The sequence below is a fragment of the Ambystoma mexicanum genome, chromosome 4q (assembly GCF_040938575.1).
Source record: "Ambystoma mexicanum isolate Mex_15411 chromosome 4q, UKY_AmexF1_1, whole genome shotgun sequence".
Classification (NCBI taxonomy): domain Eukaryota; kingdom Metazoa; phylum Chordata; class Amphibia; order Caudata; family Ambystomatidae; genus Ambystoma; species Ambystoma mexicanum.
This window is the reverse complement of record NC_090928.1, coordinates 627,044,362-627,070,694: the sequence shown is the minus strand read 5'-3', so window position 1 is coordinate 627,070,694 and position 26,333 is coordinate 627,044,362. Positions and strand designations below refer to the sequence as shown.

The 26,333-nt window shown below is 43.7% G+C and overlaps 1 protein-coding gene across 2 annotated transcripts in view; it reads right to left on the bottom strand.

Annotated features, from left to right (window-relative positions):
- Positions 1 to 6,716: 6,716 nt before the first annotated feature.
- The window catches only part of SERTAD2 (SERTA domain containing 2), a 253,911-nt gene continuing 234,294 nt past the window's right edge, over positions 6,717 to 26,333 (bottom strand). For both annotated transcript variants that reach the window (XM_069608169.1, XM_069608168.1), the window contains one exon: positions 6,717 to 14,799. In XM_069608169.1, the coding sequence (XP_069464270.1) occupies positions 13,848 to 14,795 (948 nt within the window). In that variant the 5' untranslated portion in view covers positions 14,796 to 14,799 and the 3' untranslated portion in view covers positions 6,717 to 13,847. The remainder of the gene's footprint in view (positions 14,800 to 26,333) is intronic.

Below are 26,333 nucleotides of genomic sequence, written 5' to 3'. Positions count from 1 at the left end.
TGCTAAAATGTCTTCCCCTAAACTTTTTAACATATTTATTGTTATTGGTTTCTATCTCATTGCAACCAATTGAAAATGCTTGGATCAATTGTCATATGTAGCTTGGTGGAATTAGAAATGTTATGTACACAGAATTGAAACATTTTATGAAAGCTCATTAAATGTTTAATATCATAGTTAAAAAAGCAAAGTATTTATACATTTCTTAAACACTCCTAATTCTGTTACAAATTAATGCAACTTTATGATAGTTTAAAATGTGTTCTACTTCCTATAACATTCTTAGTTCTACCATTCTCATTCTATTTCCATCCCTACTCCCTCCTGTGTCCTGATTGTGATGTGTATTTTTGTTGTTTTTGTTTAATACATGGATTAATGTATTCAGTGATCATTTTCTATTCTCTTGAGCCCCAGTATTATGCCAGTCTTCTAAAATTAGTATTAACAGCTTTTAATTGTTTTATTTCCCTTGTTCCACTGAATTGTTTCTTATATGAATTTTAGTATTTGAAAATGAATTGTATTATTACTATTGAAAACAGTTGCTTATGTTCTGTTATTACTTTGTCTTGTTTAACTACTGTTGTTATTCAAAACAAATGCTTACAAAATATTTTAACACGAAAATTACTATTGAAATCCCTCTAAGGACATTGCACTTCAGGGAGAGGACCCTTTATTGGACAGATCTGAATTGAAAGTCAAATTGAGGGTATAGTTCCTGGCTTGGAGAATATCATAATTTCATGTTCCATAGGTTGTGTGATAGAATAAATATTTGCTCTCCAAATGAAAATACAGCTTCTCTAATACCAAGCCTACAGATTCTTAATGCAACCCATCAGTTTGCATTTGACCAATATTGCCTACACTAGAATTTGAGAATATAATAAATGTGAAATATTTTTTAATGCTATGTATGTTTGATATTGACTTTCTCTGATGCCAGTACTTGTCAATGGTGTAAGAGAATCTCCTATTGATTATTCCTGTGAAAGTTTCTCCGATAGAAACATGTGTCATTGATGTTGGAGAAAATAAAGCACACAAAGCAATCTGTCATTCAACAAAAGTAAAGCAAATCTAACTGTCCATTCTTTATGGAAATCTAACTATGATGGGCTGATAAGCTTCAATTTTGCAACTAAAGAGTATATTGGTTTTTAGTTCTGTAGAGTTTAGATTTTACTAATTTCACTGCCACCTCACACCATGGAAGACATTCTCCTCCATAATCTCCCTCTTTCTTTTTAATGAGTGTACGCAGTGTGTGAACATATACAAATGGCTGGATTGTGGAATAAAGCAAGGCATCTATGTTGGCGCAGAGAGAATGTCATCCTCATGAAGTATCAATGCGTCGCTAGATTCTTTCTTTCATGGATAAATTTGGTATTGCACAACTGTTTTCATTTTAGTAATATATTATGTATAGATTTGATTCAGACAAATGAATGCTTGTGTGTTGCAAACTGGTGAGATAAGTATAGGCAGAAAATTATAGTCTTCTTCATAGATAAGCTGCCTGTGAATGTTTAACATTGTTGGTGACTTCCCCAGCATACAGTTAGAGGACAGCCATTGGTTTTGATTTACTATTTCTAATAGAAATTGAATATTAACCCAAAGCACAGCGTGTTTCATGACCCAACATTTTGGGGTGGGACTGTGTACTAGAGGATGTTAGATCAGAGATGCCGGCTCTGTAAAATGAATGGTAAACCTAAGAGATATATTAGAAATCTGTTAAATTGCCTTTCACTATGCACAGAAACAGGACACTGGTGTTCTGTGCATGCACGGATCCTGCACCACTCCACAGACCTCTACCGCCTTCCCCTCCTTCCTGTGGGGACCTAGGCTGCCAGGCAAGCCACTGGGTTCACAACCACTAGACCCCAGGCATGTTCCGTGCATGGAGAAGTTGCTTTCATCAGATTCAAATTTAAGATCTGGGGTGGAAGAGAATATGGCTCCGACATCCCATGCAGCCATATGTCAAATATGAAACAGCAATTCTTCCTTTGCACCTTTGTGAAATGTGACCTAGATTGCATAATCAAGGCTTTTTGGAAGTGCCCTTATTTTTAAACATCGGAGAGCACTGTAATTTTAGGGTAGCTGGGAATATCCCATACATGGAGGATCGTACACGCCTAATGGCCCTGGCAGAATACCTTGCAGAAATCACTGGCTTACTTAATTCCCTCTTAGGGGACAGGATCTTGGAGTGAAGAACATAATCTGCAAATCAAACCCAGGAACTGCATTAGAGAAAGTTCACCGTCCATAACAGACGATAGTATGATTCTTTGCAAGGTTGTCACCAGGGCAAATCAATAGACACACTTTCTTTTCCTCACAAAGGATAACTCAGATAAGAAGAGTTTTGTAAAGCAGTTGGGGGTGAGCTACTGAATGGAAAAGATTAAACTTAGGGCACAAACAATTCCCGCAGAGACTGAATAAACCTTCTTTGGGGTTGGGAGATTGATATTCTAATGTAAATCCTTAACAAAGTTCTAACCAAATAGATAATCCTCTGATATGTCCGAATCTTTGGCCTCTATAAAGTAACCCAATTCGGGGATTATTTTATAGTTTAGGCTGGGCACCCCTTCTCTCATGAAATAAATATTTATTGGTGTTGCCTCGGAAACAGGGCCCATCCACCAACCTATTGGAGAATAAGTTCCCAACAAAGGGAACTTGTGTCCGCTGCAAACTATTTTAGGCCAAAGAAGCCAAACCTTGATCAATATGTCCAGAGACAAAGTAATACTGTAACACACAATACTGAGGGGGTGGGATCTTAAGAACAGCCTAAAAGAGTTCTGCCAACAGATTGTGTATTTGACAATGACATATGCAAAAGAAGACTAGGCTTTTAGTATTGAACCTATGAGGGATTTAATACAGTGCTACCAGGAAGGACTTTTACATTCAAGTTTTTTTCAGATTACTGTGGGACGGAATTTTAATGGCCCACGAATGCCAAAAGATATACAGATATCCAATATTTCTTGCATTCTGTAAAATATTTAAAAATTGGGTTCCCAACACAACGATCCTATGCTACCCATAGCAATTGGGGAGGAATAGCATCTCTGGCATGGGCTTCGTTTGTGGATCTAGTCATTGCTTTAGTTATTGATGAGACTCAGCCTTCACTTCTGCATATGCCACAAGTAGTAAGATATGTTTAAGTAAAAGTGTAAAGTAAATAGTTTTCACAATATGTTCTCTCAATGACAAAAACAAAAGTATTCTTCAGAAATCTAATATAAACCCCAACAGGTTTCGAGAGTTGATCTCTTCATCAGGGGTAATATTCATTCACAATTCTGGAATTAATCAGAACAGAACCCATTAGTATATTAATGTAGTACACCAAATCATTACAGTTAGAACTTTTATAGTAAATTCAGTTTACTAATGGAATACCATGAGTTTCCCCTCCTGTTTCAAGGCGTCCCTGAGGTCAAGTTTAAACGATCTGAAAATCTTCCATCCGGACGCTGCTTAACGTCTGTAGCCTATAACTATGAAATATTTTGTAAAACCACTGTCACCAATCTCCGCATGATGCAAGGGTTGACCCAACTATTTTCCTTTTTCGTCCAAAAACTCTATACTGGAATGCAAACAATGCCTTATCTATACCTTTGGATATGTGGGTAACAGATATAGAGAAGAACAATGATATATTGGGGTCAAGGGCATGGTTCTCTGAATTTAGTAGGAATATTAGGCAGGCGGATATTCTGATCTCATTTTGTTGTTCGTAAAGGAGTGCCTCTTATGTCGCAAGCATGAGCCTCCATGTGTACCTACATGACTACATGACGCAAGGTGCCTCACTCACTGGAATTGGCATGTGGGGTTAAATATCAGCTCTCCAAAACAGTATTGTAATCGTGAAGGGCCTTCACTTATGGCATTCAACATAGCAAAATCCACTAACCGGGGATCCCTTAGATGCAAGTCCGTACTGGGGAACTATTCCATTCATCCGAAAGGCAACGGGCCTAGAACTATATATAACGCAGCTTTTTTAGCCGCACTCTGTTCATCCTACTATAGAGGTTCCTGTGAGTGTGCTTGAACTTCTGCCAGTGATGTTCCCCCTCGCAGTCAGAGCTGTTGTGGTACAACAGGCATCCAGCTAGCGTTCCATGCGTTCCCTCTGGGGACCTTTCTGAAGGGCGATGTAGAATCTGCATCACTAGCATAGGCGCCAGCGATCCAATGCCACCCATAGCAATTGGGGAGGAATAGGAACTCTGGCAAGGGCTCCGTTTGTGGATCTATTAATTGATTTAGTTATTGATGAAACTCAGCCTTCGTTTGTGCATATGCCACAAGTCCACAAATTCCCCTTAGAAATCGGTCTTTTGGTGAGAATAGGGTTCTTCATTCTGATTCTATGAGGGGAGTGGCTCTGACTAGATTGCCCTGAATTGTCTATTTTAGAAAAATGCCTTTTGTAATATTGACTCCAGCTGTCTGGGACTCTTCACTTCTAACCAGATACAGTGTCTGCCAAAAACTAGAGCATTTACTTGTACCTCTCATGTCAGACCTCTGGGTGTAGTCAGCTCTGAACAAGGATGCTGAAGCGGATACCGTACCGATGATCAGTAGGTGGCTTGCTCAATCCTGAAAGTAACGAGCAGCAGCGTCTGAGCCCTTCACCCAAACAATGAACAAATGAACAATGCGTTTTTACGGACTTCCTTCCTCTCCGACCGACTCTCCCAGGTCCAACTTGGATCCTTCCTCTCTGCTATCTTCTTCTCTACCTGTGGTGTCCCCCAGGGGTCTAACCTCTCTCCCTGGCTGTTCAACCAATACCTGGCACTCCTTGCCCACCGCATTGCCGCTCTCTGCCCCAACTTTCAGTGCTATGCGGATGACACTCAGCTCATTTTCAGGCTACCTTCGGCCACCTATTCTCCATCCCTCATCTCTGACTGTCTGTCTTCTATCCAGGAGTGGTGCGCCGCCAATGACCTCTGCCTTAATGCCAGTAAGACTGAGATTCTCCTCATCGGCACACCCACTCCCTCCTTCCCTGTAGCTCTCTGGCCGCCCTCTCCTGGCCCACTCCCCGCTCCCACCTGCAAGGCTAAAAACCTTGGGGTCATCTTCGGCTCCACACTCTTTCTCGCCTCACATCTCTGACGTCTCTAAGAAGTCACACTACCAGCTGCACCTCCTCAGAGGTATTCTTCCGTTCCTCTCCTTCCCCCAGAAGGTCACTGTCTCTCGAGCACTGGTTCTCTCTAAGCTGGACTATTGCAACAGCCTCCTTCTAGATCTGCCTGCTTCCACTCTACGCCCTCTGCAACTCATCCAGAACAGGACTGCAAGACTTGTCCTTGGCCTCAAGCCCAGGGATCGTATCTCTCCAGGACTGAAATCTCTGCACTGGCTCCCGGTGGCTGCGAGGATTAAGTTCAAAACCCTCTGCATCGTCCAGAAGGCCTTCTGGGGTCTGGGGCCTCAATACCTTCAACTCTCTCTTCCTAGATACCTTCCCTCCCGAGCTCTTCGCTCATCCGCCTCCAACTCCCTCAAGGTCAGTCGCTTTTCCAAGCAACGAGTTGGTGGCAGATCTCTCTCTTCGGCTGGGGCCTCCCTCTGGAACAGCCTCCCTGAAACTTGAGAACCACATGCGGTTCCGGAAGCACCTGAAAACCCTCCTCTTTGCTTCTGCTTTCTCTCCCCCTCTCCCCTGCTAATGTCCTGGCTGTTACTGAAACTGCACTGGTTACCTGGCCACCTTTCTTATCTTGGGCCCTAGCCTTGCCAGTTGCACGCCTGCACTGCCACCCTGGCAACCCATGCACCTGTGGACAGTTTTCTGTATCCCGACAGTCCCCCCACTAGCCCTTATTTTCTGCACTCACCCTGCACTTGCCACCTGCTGGCCGTTTATTTATCTTGTTGTTCTATTATCCCATGCACTGCACTTTCCCCCCTCCCCCTTCCTTTGCACTTGCGCGATCTGAATGACACTTGGCCTAGTAAGATCGTTGTCTGTCTTCCCTCTGTTCCCCCTCCCTTGTCTCGTCGCGCTTTGAAACACTTGTGTATAGGCGTGTTATAAATGCCACATCATATCATAAGCATGCAGGATGGGTCTCTGCATTACCGTAGAATTGGATAGATTAAATGGAACAAAAATCATTTACATAATAGAGGCAGAATGTCATTTATTCGGAAGACACCTACTAAGGGCCAATACTTACTTGTTGTATGGAAGCAGTAAGAAAAGAGGAAAAATGACTGTCTGAAGGGACTTAAAGACCAATGACAAAGCAAATTGGTCAAGGGACACTGTGCCTTTGCTGGACATGCTCCGGTGTCTCCAACCCATTGACAGGATGTTGCAAAATCTTCACTGAACTCAGTCGTTATTTCCTGTTCATGTTGATCTGCTTCCATGCCATTGAGGCCCCAACATGCATAATTACAAACGCTTTTCTATGCCAATGAAAAAAGGTGAAAGCACATTATGCATTTCTTACCAAAGAATAATTTTCAATTGCAATTAACCAAAATGGGCACGTTTAAATTCCTAATAGCTGAATCTGGAACTAGCCAGTCAAACTTCACCTTAGAATTATTTGTCATGTGCCAGGATACATGTGTGCAAGACAGCCACAGGTGTAAAGGACCCTGCAAAGCAAGAATACAAAAACATAAAGGCCAGTTTATTTTTAAGTTTATTGTATAATATAAAACTACAAAAGACCGGTCATTTTCCTGTACATTTGTCCAATTATTTTGATTACAGTCCATTCCTACACGTGAGTACAGATTTCTCGTTTCAGATGGATGTCTGTAATATTGCATAGAAAAGGCACAGCTCTAAGGTCTGCGGGATAATACCCTTCTGTTTTGACGATAACAAATACTTCAATAGTCGTGCACTGAACAGGTACCACAGTCTGGCCTTTCCCAGGAATCTTTGCCTTTATATGTACGTATTACCCTAAAATCATAACAGAGCATCGTTTAGGATTCCAGTAGTTATTTCCAGCAGATTTGTATTACATTCTTTCAGAATACTGGAAACAATGTGTTGTAAAAACAGAAAGTGGACATCCTCTTGAGATGATCACAGCTCACGTGCTCGTGAACTAACCGTTTTTGAAGCTGAACACTTTTTTGTAGTAACATTTGCATGTGGAAATTTTGATTCAAAACTTTGGAAGAATGCCATTTGGGAGGAACCTAGCAAAGGGTAGAAAAACAGACTGCAACGGGGTGAAATGGAGTTCACCCACCTAGCAGCCATTTGCAAATGGTCGCCCGGCTGCCAGACAGCAGAGTGATGGCTAATGAGCAACGCACAACACTGAGGGTTGGGATCTTCAGAACAGACTACAAGAGTTCTGCCAACAGATTGTGCATTTGACAATGACATACGCAAAAGAAGACTAGGCTTTTAGTATGGAACATATGAGGCATTTAATACAGTGCTGCCAGGCGGGACTTTTACATTCAGGTTTTTTCAGATTACCGTGGGACTGAATTTTAGTGGCCCACTAATGCTGAAAGATATACAGATATCCAATATTTCTCGCATTATTCAGAAAAATTGGGTTCCCCACATTTCGGCTTCCAAGACCCATGGCAAAACAACCTGCTGCTCCAACTGTATCTGCTTTGGAATATCCATAAAATTAAACATAAAAATGACAATTGTACTGTGACCTTAAACGAACTGCAACTGTCTCTGAAGACACGTCAGTAGATGTTAAACAACCCACAGCTAAATACCTATCACTTATTCCTAACCAAAAACCTCCCATGCAAAAGTGAACATTTCTGTGCACCATCGAGTCCATCGCCCTAAGAGAAAGGAGGCCATTTTGTTTAATTCATAAATCATGCATGCTCCTTTCCCAGACTTGTATTCCTACAAAGCAGTACATTGCTACCATACATTCTATACACATTACAAACCAGATGTTAGCGTCACAAACAAAATAAATATATTTACAAAAAGGAAGAGGAATAAATAACTTAGGAAAACAAAAATCACTTCAAATCCAAAAGCTGTGTTCTGCTCTTTTCTTGTCCCTTCATTGCACATCAGTGTACCCCGCAGTAGCATGCACTGTTTGTTCTTAAGTTTTGCTTTAACTTTGTCACACTTGCGTGCCTACTATACGCAGCTACATCCTACAGCACACAAAAGTTACAGCACAGGAATGAAACTGGTGAACATGGTGTACCTAGTTTTGTAAGCAAATCTTGGCCCTTGCAACCAGCACCAATTGATTTTTGAAAGTAAAGTCTGTCTTTCTGATACTTTTTTACCCCGATATAATAACCTACTGATTGAGGCTTGGGAATGTGGCCCATGCAAGAAGAACATGCGCATGTTTAAGGTATCAAGAAAAGCCCTTGATACAGTGGAACTAGAAAGCTGCTTCTGACTACTGAAAAATTCCATTTATTTGAACAGTGATCTATGCATTGTGTTCTTGTTAAAACCAGCACATGGATGTGTCCTAAGCAATTGTTTCTGTAAACAAAGGAAATCTGACAGACGGTTTAATACATTCGCGTCTATATTACTTTTTTCCGGATGAGTGAAAGCGATGGAATTGAAACAGTAGTTTTCATCCTCATCAATTAGTGTTTAAGGGCAAATTCGCCATTCTGTTTAAGGGCAAAATCATGCTGAGTTGATGAGCAAACACAAGTATAGTCGACTGCTGTGGTCTAGAAACCTCAAACTAGGGAGAACAACCCACAAGCAATGCAAGATAAAGCAATTCTCCCGCCAATAATGGTTAAGTGGTCCCCACCATTTCAATCTGTATTGCAAAGCATACACTTAAAATACTTAAGTTAAAAGTGAAGAAACTGTGTGTTAACCAACATTCAGTTGTTTTAAGAAGCTAATACCTCAAAAACGCCTTATTAAAATTAATTAGCGAGAGTTACAAATTGGAAAAGGTTAACAGGTTGTAATTCTGCGGCATGGGCATCCGTTTACTTGCTGGAAAGTCAATTTCACAGCTGTATGACATAGGTGTTGCTGCATGGCCTATTTGTTTACTGCTCTGTGCAAGCTAGCATAGAATACATGTGTACATACACTGTGCGTATGCCGTCACTAACAAGTGACTACATATGTGTGCATTTACACAGGTGTATATGCACACAATTCAGCCCATCAGCACATCCACACAAACATATATATATATATATATATATATATATATATATACACACACCCCGGAAGAGATTTCAAAAGTCTCGCCTACCTACTCACATACAACAGGATTAAGAGATACGAGCTACTTGAAATCCATGTCAGAAAACAAAGGCAAATTAAAGAGTTGTTTTAAAAGCAGAGGCGTCAAAGAAACTAAGATTTTAAAAAGTAAGATTCTTTTTCCAGTGTGCACTATTGTGATGCAATGGACACCGGGTGTCCATTCATGCAGTTACGTGAAGTGTCAAACATACTGCATAGGAAAAGACCTGTCAGACTAAAAATAAATATATTTATGTGGACCCATTGATTTTTCATGCATGTCAATAGTCAAGGTCCATTCGAGTCAACATTTTCCGTTATGGTCTAATTGTCAGGCTCTTCTGCCTTTTTCATCCAACAAAGTTCGGTTTAACACCACATTCAATTTGCATAGCAAAAAACAGCAGCCACTTTGTGAAAAGTCACAGTTCTTCATGCAGTGAAAAAACTCCCATGAGCCCTAGTTCTTTTTTATTCTTTTTTACTTTTATAGGTATATTTCATGTTGGAATCCTGTCCAATCCTCTTGGGAAAAAGCCATATCTAACAGCGAGCTGGAACAGCATAGAAAGATCTTTGTATAAAATCAGCTCTGCTTTTCCTCGTGTCCGCCACAGAGCATTTATGACCTTCTAATAATGTACTGTCGCAGAACCCTTATTATCGATTGTGGTTGTGAAGGAGAGAGGGGTGTTAACGCAGGCTAGATATATGCAATGCCAAAACAGGGGTACTTGAGGCTTTTTCAGCACATAAAGAGGTAGCTACTTTACAAAGATGTCACCTGCCTGTTTTTACCTTAGGCAAACAATGAAAGACCATAACGATGCATTTCTTTTTTTAGAACAGCTCATGGTATACTTTTTCCCTTTTTTCCCCTTTAAGGGTTGGTGAACATGGAAGAGATGGTGTGGTGGTAGGTTTGTGGAATAATGTGTTCATCACTGTATCTTGGTTTTGTTCCAGCAAATTATGTTTGTATTAATCTTATACTATTTAAATCACGGGGGCACCACACACTAAATGGAGGCAGTAGGTTTAAGTCCATACAGCAAATTATTTTCACTCTCTCACAGATTAAGTACCCCTAGGAAAAATATAAACTTCAGCTGGAAGCTTTGGGATACATCATGCCATTTGGGTAATACTGACTTTTCTTTCGGTCAATAAAATCCCTTATTTTCTACAACCATAGTCAAAGAAAGAAAAGTACAGGCCGCATGTTTAAAAACCATCATTCTTCAAAGCGGTCTTCATATGCACGGATAGACCCAATTTTATCCAGGTCAAGAAGTGAGCAGAATTCACCTACAATTGCCAAGTGGCATACAATATAATTTAAATAAATTATCATTAAGGTTATTCCTAAAGAAGCCAAATGCGTTTAAACAGCATAGGGTGTTTCCTGCGCTCAACAGCAAAAGTACCATTAGAAAGTGAAAAACAGCACAATTCCAGCAACAGGCATAATACATTGCAAACATTTTAAATTAAACCTTAAAACCATTTGAATAAAAAATAAATTAAAAAAATCATACGCACAGAGCAAGGAATCATTTTTCTGCTGTGACGGGGAAAAGACATGCAAAGCTGCCTGCAGATTAATTACTGTATTCGTCCAAATCACTGAAAAATGTGAAAAAGGTTACCATATGGGTAAAAAAGAAAAAAAAAATATCCTGTCAGAGTAGCCAAATTCTGCAAATTAAGGGGCTCCAGAAGTAGGAGCGTCAAAATGACTGAAAAATATAAAACGTTTACCAAACGTGTAAAAAAACAACAACAAGGTCAGAGTTGCCAAATCCTACAAGTTAATGGACTCCAGTTGTAGGAGTAATGGAAGCCAAAACAAGCTCACACGGGATGGACAAGAGATGAAAGTGGTGTAATATTTTTGGCGCCCTTGTTTAAAAGTGAACTTAAACGCGGTTAACACGAAACATCCTATGGACTGGATAGATATTTTCCATCTGCCTTCATGATCATTCACTGACCGTCACAATCAGTTAAATCTACTTTTTGAAAACAAAAACAAAAAAAATCAACATCCCATAATGTAACAATCCGAAATTATAGGACCATGCTATTTGATTGGCATACTGTCGAAGGGAATACGTACTACACTTGAGTGGAATTCTGTACAATACAGGTACATACATTTCTGCTTCTTTTTCTTGAGTGGGCAGGTTAAAAGGTTCAAGATGGTGGTGCCAAGAAGAAAATGGCTTCCAGAGAGAGAAATAAATGATAACAGCTCCACTAGGGGTGCACAGCAGTGCCAAGGGCAAAGAAAAAAAAAGAGAACAGCAGTGTTGATGCAGAAAAGAATACTAGACGTGTGAATGCGCATGTCACACATACACCACTTATAAAGCGAGACTTTATAGCACCATTGTATACCTAAGGACTCCCGGTAGTGGTAAAAACTGGTTCTTGGTGTAAAAGCATCTGCATAAGAATATTAGAAAAGGCAAATATGCCTTATAAAATACCACGGTAAAAACACTGCTTAAAAAGTCTAATACAGTAAATGGGTTGAGGGCTGAAAGGCTCATTTCGCACACTCATGAACTTGTATGTCACTGGAGGATTTCCTGCCAAGTGACTGGAAATTCCACCAAGGGACAAGAAGCCCAATGATCACAGGTCTATGGAGAGGGTCTCGCTCTTGGGCTAGGAACCTCATTCAAATTACATGGCTGGAGATCCCCTGTAGGTCAAAGATGCCCCAGGTCCAATCTACAGCACGAAAATGGCATGCAAATACACCGAAACAGAACCTGCAAGGGCCCGTCTACCATGAACGAGACCAGAAAATACTCTTTGCAGGAGGGGGGTTTGCCTTTGCGAGGGGGCTGGTAAAGTCCTAGCTGTCTTACGATCCAAGTCAATTTCATACCAACGAAACCTGCACTTATTTTATTGTATTGGTTTTTAAGTTAGAGATGATTGCAGACATAGGCAGAGTGTTTGCTTAACATGCCTGGAAACCTCCAGTGATGAAGAGCCACTTTGGCATTCGGTTCCCACCTCGCTAAGAATGGAGTTACCCTGAGAACTTGGAACACTGCGACAGCAACGCCTTTCATGTGACAAACCAATGCTTTGCTAAGAGACGCACCCCTACAAATTATCCGGATCAAATACTGCTGCTTTAAAAAAACTAAACATCTGTTTAAGGACAATTTTCTTAAGGTGTGGCAGCTCAAAAAAGAATGGCTCATCACAAAAGAATACACCTCACTTTCATTTGTGGCAACACTTGATGCTTGTACTAGTGTGGTGTGGAGACAGGGGGCAGAAGGCATTCAACTAATATACTATATTTAGAAAAGCATTTAAACACAGCTAAAAGAAGCCACCCTGTTCAGCCAAATGAATCAGAAACTGCCTGGCTTATCAGCATCTCAAAGAAATGTTTGACTTTTGACATTCCGTAAGTACTGGAAGCTTAATGAAGAGGACACTGAAAGACTGGATTGCCAGCTTTGTCAAATGCAGAATTAACAATGGCTTTTTCAATAATCCCACATGGAATAGAAGCATGGTGATACATGGAAGCAGAGCACCTGAATGATCTCATGAATGGAGAATGCAAAATGTATATTGTACGTTGATTTCAGACCTAACGCTCACTCTAGGTTTCACAGCTATTTCCTGCCAATGACTGTAGGGGCCTTGCATAGACACGGCTGCAAGCCCAGGAATTCAGTTCTGCAAGAAGGGTCCATATACATGGAGGAGTACACTTCTTGTGAATTGCATGTATTTTCTACTCAGCCCTTGCTTAAAGCACTTTGTGTTTAGGAAAATGCAATGCAGAAGCGTTTTTCTTCAATACCTTCCAATTCACTATACACTTAGAAAAGGTTACGACTATGTATAAAAGTACAGCACTTCTCGTAGAACTGGAGTATACCTCAATCAGATGTGCATACCCCATGAAAATAGCTATTTTGTGTGTACAAACAGCTCTTGTTTTTTTTGTTTTTCTGTTTTTTAAAAAGCATTAACTGCAGAATCTGTACAAAAATATAAAATAAATTTGGGCGGTAATCTACACAGCCATGTATATGCACACTTTTTTGCAGGGGGCTTAATAAATGCCCCTTAAAAGACCAAATAGCAAAAAATCAACATATCTTTAAGTGACAAAGGGAATTAAAAAGGGAAAAGATTAGCAAAGGGAGAAGATTAGCTCTATAACAAAACAAGTTATTTCTAGCAGAAAAAATACTTTAAAAAAGTAGAAGACATGCAATCTACAGCTTTTTCCAACATAATCCTTGTGCTTAGCATTTACAATAAAATGTATGTCATCATAACATAGTTACTTTTTTTTTTTTTACAACACACATTTCCTACACTGGGATACTAGATCATCCTTGAAGAACTGCTCGAAATATTTATCAACAGTGGTCGTACAGGGACAAAGGCACTCCAACTCTGCTCAAAACAAAAAATAATTGCGCTCATGTCTTTCTTCAAATGACAAAGATGCATGCACAGTGCTGTGAACTTTGGAGGGGATGTACGTCTTGTTGTCTAAAAGAGCACACTGCTAAGATCCAACAAGCACCTCCATTATATGATCAAGTTCTGTAAGGTCCATTTTGAAAGGCTGGTTTGGGGCTACCGGTTGACTCGTGTAAGGGGCTAATGTCTTTAAAAGATCATCTGCAGAGACCGGAGAAATTTTTGAGGTGGGCATAGCGGCAGATGAACAAGGGTCAAAATCATACATGGATGTGTCAATGTCGGCAAACAAAATATCGTCTAAAGTCAGGTCTGTAAGAAAGCCAGTGGAAGTAGTTATCTCAAAGTTTCCAGGCAATGGGTCCATGAGTTTTGATTCATTCGCTTTGCCCTCGTGGAGTCCTTCAGTCTTTTGGATGCTTGGCTCATTGGAGTTATCTTTAGAATCTGCTACTGCCTCTGTAGAGGTAGGTGTTGCTGGACAGAGCTCCTCAATTTCATCCAAGGCAGAGGAGAAGCTGTCTTTTACAGGGTGGCTTGGCGGCAGAGGTGGCGGCGGTGGTGGTAGTAGTTTAGCAGAGCCATCGTTCTGGGAAGGCTGAGAAGTGCAAAAAGTGTCATCCTCAAGCAACGACGCTGGGGTGAGGCAAGATTCTAGTGGCGTAGTGTTTGCTAAGTCAATTGGATGAACAGGGTGCGAAGCAAGATGGCTGAAAGCAGGCTGCGCCTCTCGATAGCTGTCAACAAGAGAGTCGGCTGGCTGTGAAGTGGCAATAAATACAGGCCTCAAACTGCCTTCTTGTTTCAGTTCCTCTTGAATTCGTCTCAACATGTTGTTAATGAGAACAGTTTTTTGTAGGCGGGGCTCTGTTAATGGCCTGTGGTTGTAAAGTTTCATAAGGGAAATGTTGAAGATAGTCTGGCGCTGTAAAGTGTAGGACACTTTAGATGGACCGTCAACTGGAGACACCACTTTGCCTTCCAGCCCATCTTCATGCTCATCAAACTTCCGCTTTCCTCCTTTACCCAACATAAATCTGAAAAATAAAAAATGTAATGTCAGAATATCATAGCACATTTTTGTTATGACCTAATGAATATTAATCAACATTTAAATAAAAAAGACTTGTGGAAATGACATGCATTGCAGCCTAATAGAAAAAGAGTGCCATACCAAGAGAGTCTTAAGATAATTTTCTATGAATAGAACATCATCCAAATGAGATATTACGGCATGAAACAGGGTTATTGACACAATTCTCAGATGATTTGGAAACACATATACAAACAACCAAACCTTTTAGAGCAAGAAATGGGAACACACATGCACCCCCCCATAACTTTACTCCCTGATTGATCTTCTTAGCATTTTACAAAACGTTCACAACGAGCTATAAGGTACAAGTTACTTACCTGCAACTCTTCTTCTCCAGCACAGGTCTTACATGGATTCACATGCTCATCAATATTCCCTGTCATCAGGCTGGGAATCCTCTGTAATATAAAGCAGTTCAGCTTTAAGCTAAAAAACTGCATGCCGCTTGTATAGCCGATTGCTGTCACTTTGGGTCATACTGCCCCAGCCAATGACACCCGTCCTCCTAAGTTAAACCCCTGATGGCCATCTTAAGATTTGGTCGCTCGTGCAAAGTGGCAGTAGGAACCAAGAGGATCCAAGAGGGGAAGGAAGGAGGGTTTGCATGTTAATCCATGTAAGACCCATGCTGGAGAACAAGACTTAAAGATAAGTAACTTGTACCTTCTCCAGCACGGCGTCTTACATAGATTCACATGCTCATGAACATGATTACACAACCATGGGAGGTGGCAAGGCTCAACAGAAGCCATACATTTACTCCTGGAACAGATGCATCTCATACAAACAGGTTGTGAATCACCGCTTGTCTGACACAAGGCTCGTCCCTAGAATCCTGGTTGATGCAGTAGAATCTTGTGAAGGTGTGGGTAGACCTTTACGTAGCCGCCCTGCAGCTATCCAGCAGGATGAACTCCAGAGAAGAACACAGTCGTCAATGAGATGGCTCTGGTGGAGAGGGGTCTCGGCCGGCCTGGCAACTGTCTGTTGGGTAGCTGATGGCAATGCCTGATACAACTGGAGACCCATCTGGAGATGGATGCCTTGGACACGGCCTTCCCATGCCCCAAAGGTCCAAAATTGATGAAAAGTCAAGAAGTGCGTGCAACATATAACTTCAAAGCACATGCAATGTCCAGTGAATGCAAAGATTGTTCAACAAGTGAAGAAGGTTTGCAAAGAAAATTGGCAGAACTAAAGGCTTGTTAAAATGAAAGTCAGATGGGAACTTTGGCATAAAGGAAGGATGTGTTCGGAGAACCACTTTAGCTGAGGCGAACGATAAATATGGAGGCGGGCAGAGGTAATGAGGCCCTTGAGGAACTCCTTAACAAGCCTGTGTGACCTCAGGGAGAGCTTGCTCAGAGAACTGGTGTACTGGAATATGGCAGCCAGGCGTACCTTGATAGATGCATGGGCAAGGCCAGACTTGGCCAGAGACAGAAAGAAAGGGAGAAGCTGCAGCGCCGTTATGTGCAGCAGGGACATTTTCTGTGACTGGCACCACACTGTAAAGCACTTTCACTTGTGTTTGTAGCAGGAAAGTGTAGATGGAGCCCTGGTCCTGGCCAGAATGCTCTTGCACTCTGAAGGCAGCCACGCTCAGAGATGCTGGGTCGTGGTGCAGGATGGATCCTCTTTCCGTAGAGAGCAGGTCTGGAAGAGGAGGCAGTTTGATGGCTGGATTCACTGACAGATGGAGAAGGGCTGAGTACCAGATCTGCCTGGGCCACCGCAGCGCAATGAGGATCATCTTGAAGTGACATTGTCTGAGTGTAGTGATCACGCGAAGCAACAGAGGAAGCATCAGGAATGCATATAGGAAGAGGTCCTCCCAAGGGAATAAGAATGCATCCCCCAGACTGCCCGAGGATACCTGCTAGAAAACCTTATTAAGGGCATGGCTACATCCAAAGTCATATGAGGCCCAAGTTCTTTTGATTCATGTCTTGTCAGTCGACAGTGCCTGACCAGTCGATGGTGAAGATGTTGACGATCGACGGCCCTGAGATGAAGGAATCGTCTTCGTGGTTGTAGACGACCCAGTTGACGGAGACGCCACAGCGCTCATTGAGGGAGAAGTCGGATCGTGGGATGACTTTGCCCCTTTCAGCATCTTCCCCTTGGAAGGGTCCTCAAAGGACCTCGACCTCTTGCCAGAGGGAGTACGCTTGTTGGGTCGGCTGGCCTTTGCAAAGGCATGACTGCACACAGGCACCGAGTCAGAGACTTACCCTTGTTGATCCATTCTACCAACCTTCTAGAACAGTCTCTCTGAGTCTTAGAGAGAATGACTGGCAGATCGAAAATCTATCCGTATCATGGTCTGGATGAAGACAGTAGATGCATTTCTTATGGCAATCTTCCACAAAGATGTTCTTCTGTCCTCATTTTGAACAGGCTCTGAAGAGGCTCTTCTTCGATGCGTCCGCCATACCACGTGAATTAGGCCCAATTCAACAGCTACACACAATTCTGAGATCCGACAATACACGGGACTGCTACCGGCAATGGATCCCCGTTGCCGTAAATCACACGGTTAAGGATGGAAGAAAATTCAAAACTAGGGAAAATTCAATAGAGATATTAACAGAGGGAAACTCGAGGACTCGTGACACAAAACGACAGTAAAAAATCTGAAGATGGCCACCAGGGGTGCAGCTTGGGGAGAACGGATGTCATTGGCTGGGGCAGTATGACCCAATTGACAGTAATAGGCTTTACAAGCGACATGCAGTTTTTTAGCTTAAAGCTAAACTGCTTTATATTACTGAGGATTCCCAGCTGGACGACAGGGAATATTCATGAGCATGTGAATCCATCTAAGACCCCATGCTGGAGAAGGTTTATTTTTTCTAAAGTAAAAAAGATTGGTTGAGAGGCAGCAATATTATAGTCATTCTAAAATATCATTGCACCAAACATAAAATAAACTGCACAACATAACTAAGGTGCCAAACACTCCCATAAATTGTAGCTTTGTGCATGGAGTACGGCCACTTAAAGTGGTCAGATGTGGTAGGCCCTGGGAGTGTGGGGTTATGTTAACTGCTGCAAAGGAGGAATAATGAGAGTTTTGCAATATTCTTTTATTTCGATTTATAGAATGCTGATGCCAACTTGTGATTTCAGTTGTACTGAATGTAGATCGCTATATGTGGAAGAAATTAAAGTTACTCACTGCAGTGACTAGAGTACTCCTAGTCCCCTTTCCTCCATCCCTGTGGGCATCCCCCAACATGGGGACGGTACTGGAACCTTTAGCAGCGAAAAATTTAGCTTCCCCTTTAAATTTAGTACAGCGCGCAGGGGCGCAGCCTCAGGCTTGAGAACCCCCGCCGAGGTCCCACCCTCTGACCTCTCACCTCATTCCCCTTTCAACACATTGGACGCTTAGATACCTGGCTACACATATTACAAATTAGCCCCTGGCCTACAAGTGGGGGAATGTGGGTGGCACTTATGGAGGAAAGGGGAATATGGACTAGGAGTACTCTAGTGACTACAGTGAGAAACTTTAATTACTCATACATCTTGTTCACTTTCCTCCATCCTTGTGGGTGATTCCACCGAACAAGACCATAGGGTGGAGATGTGACAGACTGCCTCATATCTAGGAAGAAGCCAACCGGTTCCGCAGAACCACCTGACCAAACTCAGCATCGCGCTTGGAGCTGGTGTCCAGGGAATAGTGCTTGCAGAAAGCAGACGGAGTGGCCCAAGACGCTGCCTTGCTGATGACATCCCAAGGAGCATGTCTCTGAAACGCGACTGCCGGATCAAATGGCCCTGAACCATAAAATGAGCAATAGACGCCTTGGAAGCCTGAGAGCCGGTGGAGGAGCCCCCAAAAGTGACAAACTATGCCTTGGACTTCATTAAGGATTTTATCAGAGAGGTGTAAAACTTGAGGACCCTCTTGAGGTCCAAGGAATGTAGAGTCCTCTCTGCCTCTGAGTTAAGGGACATAGAGACTGTGTTATATATATATATCCAGCCGTCGTCGAGTCGAGGGTCGACGTTGGGGTGGGGAAGGATGTCAGTAAATAATTTTAAACTTCTATAATTAGCAAAAGTATGGCTAAGGCCAGGGGACTCCGCAAGATGCTTCCAACCAGTATGGCGGAAAAAAACAATCTGAGGATCCCAGACGCGTGAGGGATCTTGGGTACAGTGGACGTCACACTAGGGATAGTATTACTGGCACGCCTGTGTCGACGCCCATTTTCGAGTTTCGAAAAACAAACTGTAATACTCCGCAGCTTCCACTAGATGTCGGACTATGCACAGCATGTGATCTAAGCAGATTCCACAAGCCTCAGAAATATATATATATATATATATATATATATATATATATATATATATATATGGTTTAATAAGTAAATAGGGCATGGAGCCCCACCATCCTTATCCCTGCTCCCTGTCATCTCCAACCGTCTCTGCACGCCCCCTTCATTCTCTCCTGGAATTCTCTTCCCGGTCAGCTGAAGGATGCATGCACGGTAGAGCTGGAAGGAGCAATACACAATATCCTTCAGGAGCCCAGTCATCCGAGGGGAATGCATGAGGAGCAGGAAGCGCTTGAAGAAGTGATCCTCGCTAGATGCCGGATCCCTAAGGGCCCAGCCCCTCAGAAACACTGGGCCACCGCTGGTCAAAGTGCAGAGGCACTTGAGGCGTGCAGTCATAAGGCTGCAATGGGTAGATGTACCCCTGAGGGGACCAGACGACTGTACCATACAGTCTGCCGCTGCATCCAGAGGGAAGGGGACCAAGACATTCTTGCAGGGCCCGATGCACGTGCATGCCTTGATTCGAATCCAAAATGGCAGCCGGCCTAGCAGGCTCTGCCATGTGCCTGTCTGCCATTTTGGAGACTTACGTCCTGGGCGGGAGGGTGCCAAATCCCAGAGCCACTTGCAGGTTCAGAAATGGGAAGACACTTCCTGGGTCCCAAACCCAAAACAGCAGCGTCAATCTCAGAGACCACTCTGGTAGGTGCTGAGCCACCGGCCGGATGCCGGTAGTCGAAAACCTCCTGACTCACGACCTCGGGAGTGAACTCTGGTAGGCTGTGCGCCCTCGGCACCTGAGCCGGTAGTCGTGCTGGATCGTGTCGAGGACTGACTCTTGGCGGTAGCACTCAATGATCCTTCACCCGTTGGGGTCGAAGAAGAGGACGAACTTGATCGCCCTTCCGAGTACAGCCGCGTGGGGCCCCCGGGCTCCTGGGCTTGGGAGACGGTAGCCTTTGAGGCCTCAGGGCTGCCAGAACCTGAATCCGAGAAACCGTTGCCCGTGGGAACCCGAGAGAAGGAGGCCCTGCGCTGAGGAGCAGTGCTGAACAGAGGGCCTACCTTGTCTTGACGAGAGGTTCTGGAGACAAGGTTCTTAAGGTGCGCCGGAGGAGAAGTGTGGAATATCTCCCTCCAACACAATACCGATTTTTCAATGCCCTGTGACCGAGATCGCTGCAAGCCATGCACGCTTCCCAGCGGTGGTCTGGCCCCAGGCACTCAAGGCCAGTGGTCGAAGTGTACGAAAAGAAATAGTGGAACTATGACCCCTGCTGGCCTTCCCCCGCTCCCCACAAATCCATCACCACACCCCCTCTGACACACAATCCAAACCCCCAAACAAACACACCTGCTCTTTATGGGAATGTTCTGTGCAGTGCACTGAAGTGCAAGCTTCAACTTCTTCCTATACTTTTATTTTAAAACGAAACCAATCTAGAACGGTTTCTTTTGAAAATAAAACTATAGGAACGGTGAAACTTAAAAATAAAAAGTATAGAAGCACCGCTCCCACCCACTTCGACCTCTGCTCAAGGCAGAATGCATGAGGGTCCGAGGCTGGGAATGAGCAGTCGCATGAAGCACATGTCGTGAAACCTCCTGCAGCTGACATGCGCCAGGGGAGGCAAGGCACTAAAGGGAAGTAAAGTAAGATTGAAAAACAAAGAATGGGAGCAAGCTGAAAGTTAAAGTCTCTGTGCTGGCTGCCAGGTCCGACACTGTCTGTGCGGAAAAAGGGACTGGGGTGAGGCGCCCAAGGGTGGGGCCTGGCCGGGGGTGATCCCCCGCCCGAGACCGCACCCCTGCACACTGTACTAAATTTAAAGGGGAAGTTATCTTTTGTTAAGGGAAGCCCACATGGATGAAGGAAAGGGGACGAGGCGTAAGAGTACATTGTTGAACTCAAACATCTCAAAAAATAGAAACTGCCATTCCACCTTAACTATGCAGCTCTGCTGCATTACAGATATTACACCCTGCAAATGATGCCCAGTAAAAGGTTTTAAGCACATTATTTAAAGAAGGAGATTGTCATACCAAAACTAGGAGCCATAGTTTCTATTCTATAAATGCATCAAACCACAGAAACCTTGTTAGCACATAGAAATCAAATAGGTGTAGATAATGGATTAAAATTACATATTCGCACCTGGGAAAGGCAGTCTGACCAATCAGAATCCACCTTTACCGGGCACGATTCTGCCTTCACCACCCGCAGCGGTGGGAAAAAAAGCAACAAAAAATGCCTGCCGCCATGAAAATGGAAGAGGGACTAGGTCCCTTTTCGGATGAAAGCAGCCATTTTTTAACATTTTTTTTTCTCCTAACGCAGACACACTTGCTCGCACAGAGCGCATCTCCTGTCCGACAAAAAAAAAAGAAAATTATCTGCACCCTGGGAAATTCTGGGGTGCAAATAACTTTCACGCCCCGGCTTTGCTTCGATCAGGCCTACCAAAGCTCGGGCTGTTAAACACCATGTCCACCCCGGCGGCGGAGCGTAAAAGTTATATTTGATGGCGCATAACCTGAAAAAGGAAAGCTGGGTATTACAGATACAATGTTTTACCAAAATGACAAAACGCAAAGTGTACACCATTCTCAAATAACTGTTCGGGGTTGAGGAAGGCACCATTAAGCACAAGTTACCAATGATGCTTCCAGAGGAAGGTGGCAGCTGCACGCTCTACTAGCCCAGCTCAGGAATGATGATTGGAGTATACGGGGCCCTGGCGTCTCAAGTTAGGAACGCAGATTGCACAGTAATTGTAATTGGTTATTTATAACACGCTTAATACCCAGAGGTTTCTAAGCGCGGACCTGCAGATCGGACCTGTGTTGCTTCATGTCGTCTTGTTTCCAAGGTGAGCGCATTGCCCCTGAGCTATCCTCCCGTGCTGTCAGTCCAATACTAACCCCTGGGTGTGCCAAGCAGTATGGAAGAGTTGAGGCATGCGAGCTCTGCACCCATCCTTCCAGAACACACTCCTTTGGGTTCTAAAATCTCAACCTATCATCATGCAGAAAGAACCCATCAAGTCTATTTTTATTTGTTGCAATCCGGTAGTTGCAGTTTTTCGTTTTCCATTAAAAATGTACATCTACAAGTCCCAGAAGGCAAAGCAAAAAAATGTACTGATGGTGGACATGTGCCTAATCTTGTTCCAGTTGAGAATGCCTCCTTGTCACATCATCTCAGACCTACCCACTGCCCACTTTCCTCTTCAGTTTCCTCCATAAATTAGTGTGATTGTAGTCTCCGATTCGATTGACTGCAAACGAATCAAGCCCTACTTGCCTGCTTGCTTTGTTGCCATGTAAAGTTCTCTGCTAATGTGCAGAGCTTAAATGCGCAATATAAAATACAACAGGCAACTATATGAATGCATATTAACGCTTCACATATTTGATGCTAGAAATTTACTTTTTAAAGCTGCTGGAAAACCCCACAATAAGGGCCTTAGTCACAAAGATTTGCAGACTGCACAAAAAAGAACAAAAAAGAAGAAAAAAGAACCAGGAAAAAACTCTTGAGCAATAGCTGGCAGGAGAAATAGGGGAAGGTAAATGTGTGGAGTGTGGATTGAGTGTAAATAGATTGTGTGTGGAGGGCGACACCCACCAAAGATGGGAAAAGGAGGGGCAATTAGCTGACGTCCAGAAACATTTGACCAGTTGGCAGCATGGAAATCGGTGAAAAGACAACGATCCTTCAAGATTCTATTTGCACAAACCACGAAATGTACGCTCCTATTTTCTCCAGATTGGCAGCCGTTTCAGGCTTTGTGAAGCAGGAATAAATTAGCAGGTGCAAATCAGAAAGTCTAACGTGAATCTCCTTTGCTGCAGTGGAAATCTTAGTGAATCCGGCCCAATGCAGTTTTAGGCGTCCACGCTAACTGATAAACCACTCTCGTTACTTTGTGGAAAACGCAGGGTTTTTTGTACTTCTGATCTAAATTGAGTTGCCCTAATCACCCCCCGGTAATATTGTGTGGGGGGGAGAGGGGGTTGGATTTCCCACTGTTAAAAAAAATATTTTAGGAAAATAAAATGGGAGCAGCCCAGCCTATGTCTATTGTTCTTAATTTCTGGTCAAAGCGTCACCTCCATGCATATCTTTTGAAAAAAAAAAAAGAAATCCCAGTATATGGTAAACGTGCACTCTGGTACAAATATGAAAAAATGAACTTGAATTTATTGACTGGGCAACAACAAAAAATCTTTATAAAATTATGAAAAGACTATTTCTCAGTAACAGTACAAATCAAAAACAAAATGCAAAAACCCCTCATTTGGCATACGTTTCAGGCACTATACACTTTTTTAAGGCTCTCAAGATCCTGATAGTTATTGAGATTATTCACCTGTGATGTCATGGCTTGTTATACTAATACTTCATCCAGTATTGTTTTGCTCCAAAAGAGTAACACTTGTTTTCGGTTAAGAACTTGTAAGAAAAACAATATACATAATCTACCTCAAAACAAAGCACATTATTATAAGTGCGAATCCACTTTGCACGAAAAGCAGAATCAACTCAGGTTACTAGAGGCCAAACAAGACAAACAAGACAAGATTCATATTCTAGCAAAATGAGAAGAGACGGCTGAATCGAAACTCAGCAGATGCAACTCGTGTCAGGAGAGCCAAGGTCATACCTATAGAATGAACAGTAGCTACATCTAATTGAAACTTAAGAACAGAATATCCTGTCTTTGAAAGGTCAATATAAGGAAGCGTAGGCAGGTGGCAAGCTGAATAAGAATTAAATGCACACATTGAGAGAAACTAGGCAAATTCACGGTGTCTGCATCACATGACCACCGGAGCGAGGAGAAGCACAAGTTCACACCTATGCTTGGCATCCGCCCAGGAAGAGATATCAGATCTTTCCCAGACAGAAGATGCAGTTTCGAAGCCAACCACAGTAACATAATTGACACATAGTTGTTGAAGTAATGATTGATTGTAACCTTAATTGGAGGAAGGCCAGGTAGCTGAGGGGGCACCCTGCACCTGGCTGACCATTCTGCGTGCTGCTAAGTAAAGTGGAAATGGAACAAATAATCTGGAGTCCTATAGTTAGTAGAACCAATGGGACGTCGTACTTTTAGTGACGTCTACAGTAGTCATTTTTGAAGGAAGGGGTTAGACACCCACCTGACAGTATTTACTCAATCCCCTCACTCCGTTACCATATACAGATATAGGGCCTCATTACGACCCAGGCGGTAAGGGTTTTACGGCGGCGTAAACAGCGCCGACCCTAACCGCCTGAGTACGAGGTCCCTTAGCGCCATGGAGCTTTTAACACCTGCTTTTAGCAGGTGTTAAAATCCATGGCGCTAAGGGACCATGGAGTTAATTACGCCACCGTAATTTACGGTGGCGTAATTAACGCCTTCCCCACTCCCATTATGCCCTATGGGGCAAAAATGGGAATGGGGAAGGGTAAATGGGGATTGGGGACTTACCGCCCCGCCAAGGTCGGAATGGGGCGGTAAGTCCGCCAACCACCATGGCGTAAACGTAGTTTACGCCATGGTGGTAAAGTCACGGCCCAGGCGGTAACTTACCGCCTGGGTCGTAATGAGGGCCATAGTACCTATATGAAAGTTACCTTTTCCTAGCCAATAGAATTACATGTTAACTTTTAACTGTAACACGTCAATTATAACAAGTTTTGAGTATAAATGTCACTGTTTGTATGAAGTTCGTTGGAGTTGAAGCAAGACAGACTATCGCATCACTGCTGATTGCCATGACTCCTCATTTTTTGTACTTGTCATTAAACGGACTCCCTTTGCCAAACCATTGAGTTGTCCTTATTGATTGGCGTTGGAGTAATAAATCTGCACCTCCATCCATCTCAAGGTGCAGCTATCCCATCTTAAAGTACGTCGGAGCAAACCTCGGCTCTATGGGCCGACCGGGGGTCTCCTGAGCACAATAGTTTTTTGTAAAATGAACGCTCTGCCATAGGGCGCTCTCTTAGACAATGCTACGTAAGCCTAGCAGCCTTAGACCCTTCATTTTCGCATAAGATAAGGTTTGAGCCATTCATGTAAGAACTGTGATGTGACAAAATAAGATGTGCAGCATCAGTAAAAAAAAACCAGGACAAATGAGGTAGTGGCCCGAGTGGGCTCTGGTGAGCTGCACGCCGAGAAGCACCTTGGCAGAGGCACTCCAGTCTACAAGCAGAAAAGTGAACTGCGGTAGCTTATCACCAAACATAAAAATTAAACTATCAAAATGCTTGTCTAATAATGTAATCATTTTGGTGAAGGCACAGGAGAACGGTACCAGCGCGGAGCGGAAGCCCCAGGCGGCGGCGACTCGAGCCGCGGACCCGCCAAAGCAGAGGCAGCCCGCTTGACCGAGCTCCCGGACACGGAGTTGAGCAACAGGGGCGCTAAGGCCCCGTCCAGCGGACCCTGGCGAGGGCCATCAGAGCGGTGGACAGCGGACAGCAGCGGGACATGGCTGGCGAGAGGCCCAGGCGGGAGGAGACCTACGCAGGTGGTGGCCCCTGGGCTCCTTCCCAGGGCGAGTGCCCGCCTAGAGACGAACTCTAAAGCAAACATGGCCGACAGTATCTAACCAGCACACCGGAGGCCTAGCCTGGACCCTCATCCGATCACAACTCGACACACGTTGTCGCCACCGCCCCACCACAGGGACAGACGGCCACAAACAGCCGGAAAAGGGAGTGTAAAGAGCGTGAGGACCCCGCCGGAGGCCGGTGGAGCGTGTGCCCACCCAAAGTTAGCTCCCCACAGAGCATTTTTTGCCCAAAGGAGAGAGGGTAGTCCCCCAGCGGGGTCATCGGTCCACGAGGACCACCGGCCGGAGGGAGAGAAAGGAAGATCGGATGAGCTGGCGCCATACACTCCAGGAGTACCGCTACCAGGACGCCAGAAGGGAGATTAGCGACCTGGAACGGTCGATCAGAAGGTCCTGGCCCGAGACCTCGCCCCCGCCCACCCTCACAATGGAAAAGGGCTTTGCCTCGGTCCTGCAGGAGATCAGAGACATGCGGGCGGACATTGCCCAGAAAATGGAGAACATGGACCGCAGGGTGGACAAGGTCGAGGACAGACTGTTGCAGCTGGAGGCCAACCAGTCCTCAGCAGCGACCCAAGAGTTGGACATGTCCCTGAGAATAACC